This window comes from Mercurialis annua, linkage group LG1-X (genome assembly GCF_937616625.2).
Source record: "Mercurialis annua linkage group LG1-X, ddMerAnnu1.2, whole genome shotgun sequence".
Classification (NCBI taxonomy): domain Eukaryota; kingdom Viridiplantae; phylum Streptophyta; class Magnoliopsida; order Malpighiales; family Euphorbiaceae; genus Mercurialis; species Mercurialis annua.
The window spans coordinates 72,177,426-72,185,242 of NC_065570.1; the positions used below are offsets into that span (position 1 = coordinate 72,177,426).

Consider the following 7,817-nt stretch of genomic DNA (forward strand, 5'->3'; position numbering starts at 1 on the left):
AAATGACGTCTTCTAAAATAGAAATGATAAATTAAAAAGTCTTTTTATACTAAAATTATAAAGTTTCAGCTACCTCCATGGACCAAGTTACATGCAAATTAATTACATATTCTATTAATTGCAAATTACGTCATTTAACTTGGTCAGTTCATTAATTTGAACTGCCCCATTCTAATTAGGTAATTCTAGTTAGCTGCTATTTAATTAAAATTAAATCGCGATTTTTTCATTGGGTTAAAATCAACGGTGAATATGAAATGTGGAGTAGATGAACGGTTGAGATGGTGAAATGTAGTACAAGTAATGGCAGCACATGGGGGATGTGGCTACAGAACACTTGAGGTAATGAGCTGTGACGGTGGTCCAAAGTCGTAATATTCACAACTTTCCGAATTATCGGATACAGCTCACCCCACACTAAACACTCTCTTTGCTTCTGGCACAAGCGTGGAGATTAATACTCCCATTTTTTTTAGTTTTTAAAGGGTATATACGTCATTTTCACCATCATTAACCATCAAGCCGCCTATTAAAAAAAATCATAGAACAACCATTTCCCTTTGGTTTCTCTCATTTTAGTTTTATTTATTTTGATTGTGAGTTTTTTTTTAAATTATTTAATTTAAAGATTATAAGTTTTGGAGTTTTTGCAACGTCTTGCCTTTTAAGTGACACATAGAACCGAATATTATTTGCTTCTTCACCCCACCTGGTACCACCGCCACCACCACCACCACCACACCATCACCACCAACACCGCCATTTCCGCGTCGCTATTTGTTTAATCCACTAGAATAAGAAGAAAGAAAGAAGGAGAAATTGCCACTAATTCAGATCGGAATTAAATATATTCTCACTCTCAGTGACTGATTAATCTTTAGTTTAAACGATTACGAATCTTATCGTGAAGCTACATTTCAACTGGTGAGTCGGTTTTTGTATTCCGGCGATGGTGAGAGTAGTGAGTAGAAGAAGAATAGAAAAAAAAAATTAAAATCCGGAAACTCTAGCTAGCGTGAATGTTTCGGTTCTTCCTGTTTGCTTATTTTTTTTTTATATATATAAAAAAAACTACTGTTTGCTTTATTTATTTTTTATTCCTTTTAAATTACCTAACTTGATATTTTGTTTTCTCTTGGTGTCGGTGAGGAGATATTTTTGGTTTAAGTTCCGGTTTGTTTCAGTTTTAATTTAGTGATTTAATATAGTGATTGAATTGTGGTTTTTTTGTGGCCATTTTAGCATTGTATTTCGATAAAGTGAAATTCCAGTGAGTCCTTTTCTCATTTTTTTTTTCTTTAATAAATATTTCTCAGTGTTTCTAACTCAATTTGGTGCAGAATGAAGCTCATTCTTATTTCCTGATTTAGTTAGTTTTTGTTGTTATTGAAATTGAGCTTTTATAAATTTGATAGATGTTTTTTTTTTTGAAATTTTCTGGTAGCTGTTTATGATTCGATTCTATTATGAATTTTATTTCGATTTTAAGATCTTTTATTAGCCATATTAGTCCATCCGATTAGATACTGATGTTTTTAGAAATTTCAATTATTACTAAAATTGCTCATTCATATCTGCAGACGGAAATTTGATACTTCATAAAGTCGTTTTTTGATACTTTTTTGTCCTTCTTTTTTACTGATCACATTCATGAAAAGTTATTTATTTCTCTGTTTTACACTTATAATTTTATTAAAATGGATAATTAATTTTAAAATTTAAGTTGATTTTATCATTTTATTCTGTTTTATAGACTGTTTTGCTTAAGTTTTGCTGTGACATTTACAATGGCGTCCGGATTGATAATATTATTTTGTTTCACATTTTCAACATGTGTTAACTGGTTTATGCTTTGCAGTCTGCAATGGACCGCCGAAGTTGGCCTTGGAAGAAAAAATCATCTGACAAAACTGAGAAAGCGGCTACTGTTGCAACCGATTCTGGTGGCGGAGGTGGTGGTACTTTGGCCACTACTGGATCTCAGGCAGATAAGGTTGCATCTCTGCTATAACTGCCCTACTTATTTTATACTCGGTTCTTAGTGAAGTTCCATGTTCATTATCTTTTCTTTCTTTTTCATTAACACTAGACTAGAGCAGTAGAGCTTACCAACAACGTTTTCGGAATGTATCGACTACGTGCTTCTTGAGCTTCTTAATGATTTGAGTTTGTTTGTTACTTATTTTCCCCCTCAATCAGTATTAAGATTTGCAGTTGCAACTCTTTTCTATTTTAGTTATCAAGAGCACATGCTAGATTCTTTATCACAAGTTCACTTATTAATCTTGGACTGCGCTTTAACCGAATCTTATACTGACGAAATATGTAATTCTAGCAATTACAGCCCTTGATACTCTCTGTAATTTTAGGCAAATTTATCAAAATATTCATAGTGATTTGGGACCAGCACAACAACAGTTTATAAGAATTTATCATAGAGCGTCATAATAATTTCAAGAGAAAGCTTTAATTCATCTTTCTTGTGTAAAAATTATCAATTTACCTTTGTTTCCGGGCTTATTGGACATCAAGTGCACAGTAATCTGTCTTATCCTCTTTCCCCCAACCAGCGCTAATTTTTGACAAGAAAAAAAACTAGCGATAATTTTTCTCAAAGGTATATTTGTGTATGTATGGACACACTTGCCTAATAGTCTTGCAATTTTAGTTTCTTTGAGCCTTTGGTTAGCTAATCTGAATTTTGTTATGTTTTCTTTTGTTTAAACAGGATAACTACAAAAAGCCCAACTATGTTCAAATTTCGGTGGAATCATATACTCACCTGACAGGTTTGGAGGATCAAGTGAAGAACTATGAGCAACAAGTTGAGTCTCTAGAAGATGAGATTAAAGAGTTGAATGAAAACCTATCTGCAGCAAATTCAGAGATGATTACGAAGGACAACCTGGTGAAACAACATGCCAAAGTTGCTGAGGAAGCTGTTTCAGGTGTTACATCTACCCGTAACATTAGTTGTTACTCAATTATAAGCACCAGGTTGTTTATAGTGCTTGGGCTGAACTGTATTAATACCGGAACCACCATTTACTGCAGGTTGGGAGAAGGCTGAAGCAGAAGCATTGGCATTGAAAAATCATTTGGAATCAGTCACGCTTTCAAAGCTCACTGCTGAAGATCGGGCAGCACATTTGGACGGTGCTCTTAAAGAGTGCATGCGGCAAATAAGGAATCTAAAGGAAGAACATGAACAGAAATTGCAAGATGTTGTTCTCTCAAAGAATAAACAATGTGAAAAAATGAAATTGGAGCTTGAGGCAAAGATGGCCAACTTAGACCAAGAACTCCTTCAATCTGCAGCTGAATATGCTGCTATTTCGAGATCACTCCAGGAGCGATCTAATATGTTAATCAAAATTAGTGAAGAAAAATCTCAAGCAGAGGCTGAAATTGAACATTTGAAGAGCAATATTGAATCTTGCGAAAGGGAGATAAGCTCCCTTAAATATGAACACCACGTAATTTCAAAAGAGTTGGAGATTCGTAACGAGGAAAAGAATATGGGCTTGAGATCTGCTGAAGTAGCAAACAAACAGCATGCTGAGGGTGTCAAGAAAATAGCTAAGCTGGAAGCAGAGTGCCAAAGATTACGTGGTCTTGTTAGAAAGAAGTTGCCTGGTCCAGCAGCACTTGCACAAATGAAACTAGAGGTTGAGAGTTTGGGCCGCGATTATGTAGATTCTCGACAGAGGAGGTCACCTGTCAAGCCTCCTAGTCCACATCTGTCTGCAGTGACGGAATTTTCACTTGACAATGCTCAAAAATTCCAGAAAGAGAATGAGTTTCTAACTGAGCGTTTATTGACAATGGAAGAGGAAACAAAGATGCTGAAAGAAGCACTGGCAAAGCGTAATAGTGAATTGCAGGCTTCTAGGAACCTGTGTGCTAAAACAGCAAGTAGGCTTCAAAGTTTAGAAGCACAAGCCAGCAGTCTACCGAAAAGTTCACCATCATCTGTGGTTCAGATTCCTATTGGAGGTTACTCCAGTCAGAATATGAGTAATCCACCTAGCTTGACCTCCATGTCTGAAGATGGTAATGATGATGACCGGAGTTGTGCCGACTCTTGGACAACTTCTCTAGTCTCCGAGGTCTCCCATTTAAAGAAGGAAAAGAATGGCGAGAAGTCAAATAAAACAAAAGCTGCACAACACTTGGAGCTTATGGATGATTTCTTGGAGATGGAGAAGCTGGCATGCTTAAATGAAAATGGTTCTGTGGATATTTCAGATTCTCGAAACAATAACACATCTGAAGTTTTAAATGGCGATACTTCAACAGAGGTAACTCCAAGCAAGGATACCTTGTCCGAAGAACAAAAAATGTCGGATTCATCAGTAAATCATGCATCTTCTAATCGAGATTTGTCAGCAGCAGATTCTGGATCTGATATAGACCAGACGCCTTTGATGAAGCTTCAGTCACGGATTTCTATGTTACTTGAATCTGCATCTAATGATGCTGATGTGGGAAAAGTTTTGGAGGATGTCAAACAAATTATGCAGAATGCACATGGTGCTTTAAATCAGAACTCAATAAGTTGTGTTCTCAAGGAAGTGCCTACTTCTGATGCCACATGCAATGGACCTACAAGTCCTGAAGATACCAGCATAACAGGGGATAAGGAGATCACTGTGTCCCAAGATATTAAGGCAGATACGGCAACTGTAAGCTTATTAAGCCAGGACTTGGCTGCTTCTATTTCTAGTATTCACGATTTTGTGTTGTTCCTGGGTAAAGAAGCAATGGCTTTACATGATACATCTCCCGATGGCAGTGATCTGAGCCAAAAAATTGAGGACTTCTCACTCACGTTTAATAAAGTATTGACCGAAAATACAAGTTTGGTTGATTTTGTTTTGGATCTTTCTAATGTGTTAGCTAAAGCCGGTGAGCTAAGATTTAATGTCCTGGGTTATAGAGGTTCTGAAACAGAAATCAACAGCTCTGATTGCATAGATAAGGTTGCCTTACCGGAGAATAAGATACTTGAAAGAAATTCATCTGGAGAAAGCTATCAAAATGGTTGCTCACACATTTCTAGTCCTGCCTCTAATCCTGAGGTGCCTGACGATGGAAATTTGTTATCTGCGTATGGATCAAATACCACAGTGTGCAAAGTCTCTGTTGAAGAATATGAAGAATTGAAATCAGAGAAAATCAATATGGCCTCAGATCTTGCCAGGTGTGCAGAAAACCTCGAAATGACAAAGTGTCAATTACATGAGACCGAGCAGCTTCTAGCTGAAGCTAAATCACAACTGGCTTCTGCACAGAGGTCGAATAGCTTGTCTGAGACACAACTGAAATGTATGGCAGAGTCGTACAGATCACTTGAAGCTCGAGCAGAGGAGTTGGAAACTGAGGTAAACCTTCTGCGAGCAAAAGCAGAAACTCTGGAAACCGAGTTTCAAGAGGAAAAGCGTTTTCACTGGGATGCTTTAAACAGATGCAAGGAACTAGAGGAGCAACTGCAAGTGTATGTTTCATCATCTTCTTTCTTCTCTCTTTCTCTATCTTATTTTCTATTCCTAAGGAATATTAGATGTCAATGCTATCTTTCATTTCCTGATTGCAAGGGAACTCCCTAATGCCTTGTTTGAGTTGGCTTTTAACTCTAATGTGCATACTTTATATTCTTTTCAGGAAAGAGAGTTGTTCAGTTTGTTCTTCCGCAGCTGATGCCGACATCAATGCCCATCAAGTGAATTTCTTCTCTCATCATATTCTTTTTTTTACCACTCTGATTTTATTTTTTTACCAACAGAACTCGGTTTAATTTTTTTGCGGGTACCCAACTATAGGTTTTTTGTACTTTGGTTACCGTCGTTTATGTTTTGCTTTTGATAATTCAACTTCCATTTTTTCAACAATGGGAGGTTACTCAGCAAATCAGGCTAATTGTTGCTCATGTGGCTGTCGAAAAATTATAGTGGTCCAGCTTTTCCGTTGCCACATAAACAATTATTGACCGAAATTGCGATAGTAACCTCCTGTTTTAGAAAATTATAAGTTGGATCATCAAAATATAACTAATGAAACCGTATAAAATGCCAAGCCTATAGTTGAGTAACTGCAAAAAAAAAAATTTGCAATTATAACAATTACTATGCCTATCGTACTTGCATGTCAAGTGTAGCACCTTTGTACCATTTTCAGAATGAAATACTAAACTTGTAATTGTTTTCATCACAGGATAAAGAACTAGCATCTGCAGCAGAAAAGCTGGCAGAGTGCCAAGAGACCATATTTCTTCTCGGCAAGCAGTTGAAAGCTTTACGACCTCAAACAGAGCTGATAGGCTCTCCATACAGTGAGAGGAGTCAAAAGGGAGAATTTGGGGAAGATGAACCTTCTACGAGTGGCATGAATTTGCATGACTTTGATCAGGCTGAGACCGATTTAACTGTTTCAACTAATCTTCACAGAGCAGGTGCGGAATCACCCATGGATTTATACAACCAGCCATGTAGTCCTTCCGATACGGAAACAAGTTACTTAAGATCACCGGTCAACTCAAAGCATCCAAACCACAGGTCTACCAAATCAAGTGCATCGGCTTCTTCTCTTATGACAACACCGGATAAACATTCAAGAGGATTTAGCAGGTTCTTTTCATCAAAAGGAAAGAGCGGGGTTTAGGCTTGCAGCTTGCAGGCATTGATAATGAAAAATGGCTGTCAACTAGTAATAATCCAAATCACCTGAGGAAGAGTTTGTTATTTTTTGTTTCTTTTGTAACTAATGGCTGTATATGTTTTCCATATTATAGATTAGGCGTTTATTTTTTGTCATTTGCCTTGTCTAATTTTGTTAATTGAAGAAGACATAGTTTCTGGACTGCTACTCTGGAAATCTGAATATAAGCTGTATGTGGCTCTTCTATTATTATCTAATTTCCGCTGTCCTGTCAATTACAGAGTGGGACTCATATTACGTTTGCATTTTTTCTGTTAAAGAGTTTTTTTTTTTTGCATTAAATTTCTTTTCAAGTTCAAAAAAGTTTAGTCCGAGCCCGTATATGTCTAATATAATATAGTCTAGTCCTTATAAATTTAATATATAATTCAAATTCAGGTAATAAATATAAGGGATAACAATAAAAGTATCCAAAAAGAACCTCGTAACTTTTAAAATTACACTTTGATTAACCAAAAATTTAACTTTAATCTAAATATAAAAATTTACACGAATTCTATTATTATTTTTAATCATTAACTAAAAGAATGGAGTTCAATTGGGTCTGTTATGAATTCATTTAAGCCCAGCCCAAGAACAAGTTTAGCTACAAGGAAGCTTATCTATAAAGTTAGGGTAATATGGACGAAAAGAACTACTGAGTACTGACTAATCTCTCATACTACCAATTAGTTTTAAATCTTACGACTCTTTGGGATTAAAAATCTGTGAAATCGCATTTTTCTTCATACAAGATTAGCGTACTTTGAATTCAATATTTTAATAAGCCGTCATTAATTTGGAAACCTTCTGAATGATGAATATTTCTTGATACAAATAATGGAAATTTTGGAATTGAATATTTTATGAAATTGGCTGCTTGCTTGCACTTCAAATTTGACTGCTTTGAGGTCTTCAAAGACAAATTGCACTCTTTTAGGCCTAATTACATGTCTGCATGCAGGAAAGTTCATTCTTAATTTTCTCCCACTCGATAAACCATAATATATTTATTGATCAATGTGTCTAGGTGCATTTCATGTTAGTTTATAGTCCCTTCCCTCATTTCAAAAATAAGATAGTAGATAAAAATTCTTATAAAATGAGTAATTCCTATATAT

General features: G+C 35.9%; 1 protein-coding gene across 2 annotated transcripts; it reads left to right on the forward strand.

Moving 5' to 3' along the window:
- Positions 1–587: 587 nt before the first annotated feature.
- Positions 588–6,949, forward strand: LOC126679395 (filament-like plant protein 4). Of its 2 annotated transcripts, none has more exons than XM_050374415.2 (6): positions 588–924; positions 1,859–1,993; positions 2,729–2,948; positions 3,055–5,497; positions 5,665–5,722; positions 6,214–6,949. In XM_050374415.2, exons 2-6 carry the CDS (start codon positions 1,865–1,867, stop codon positions 6,658–6,660), a joined length of 3,297 nt encoding a protein of 1,098 aa, XP_050230372.1. In that variant the 5' UTR covers positions 588–924; positions 1,859–1,864; the 3' UTR covers positions 6,661–6,949. The 2 variants fall into 2 exon arrangements, with proteins under 2 accessions (XP_050230372.1, XP_050230379.1); XM_050374422.2 differs by lacking the exon at positions 588–924 and adding an exon at positions 1,194–1,270.
- Positions 6,950–7,817: the final 868 nt, after the last annotated feature.

Excerpts from the sequence above, each read along its gene's own strand:
- LOC126679395 (XM_050374415.2), top strand. The coding sequence starts at position 1,865 with ATGGACCGCCGAAGTTGGCCTTGGAAGAAAAAATCATCTGACAAAACT. Across the intron at positions 5,498-5,664 it reads CTAGAGGAGCAACTGCAAGT|GAAAGAGAGTTGTTCAGTTT; the intron begins GTATGTTTCATC and ends TATTCTTTTCAG. Across the intron at positions 5,723-6,213 it reads CCGACATCAATGCCCATCAA|GATAAAGAACTAGCATCTGC; the intron begins GTGAATTTCTTC and ends TTTTCATCACAG.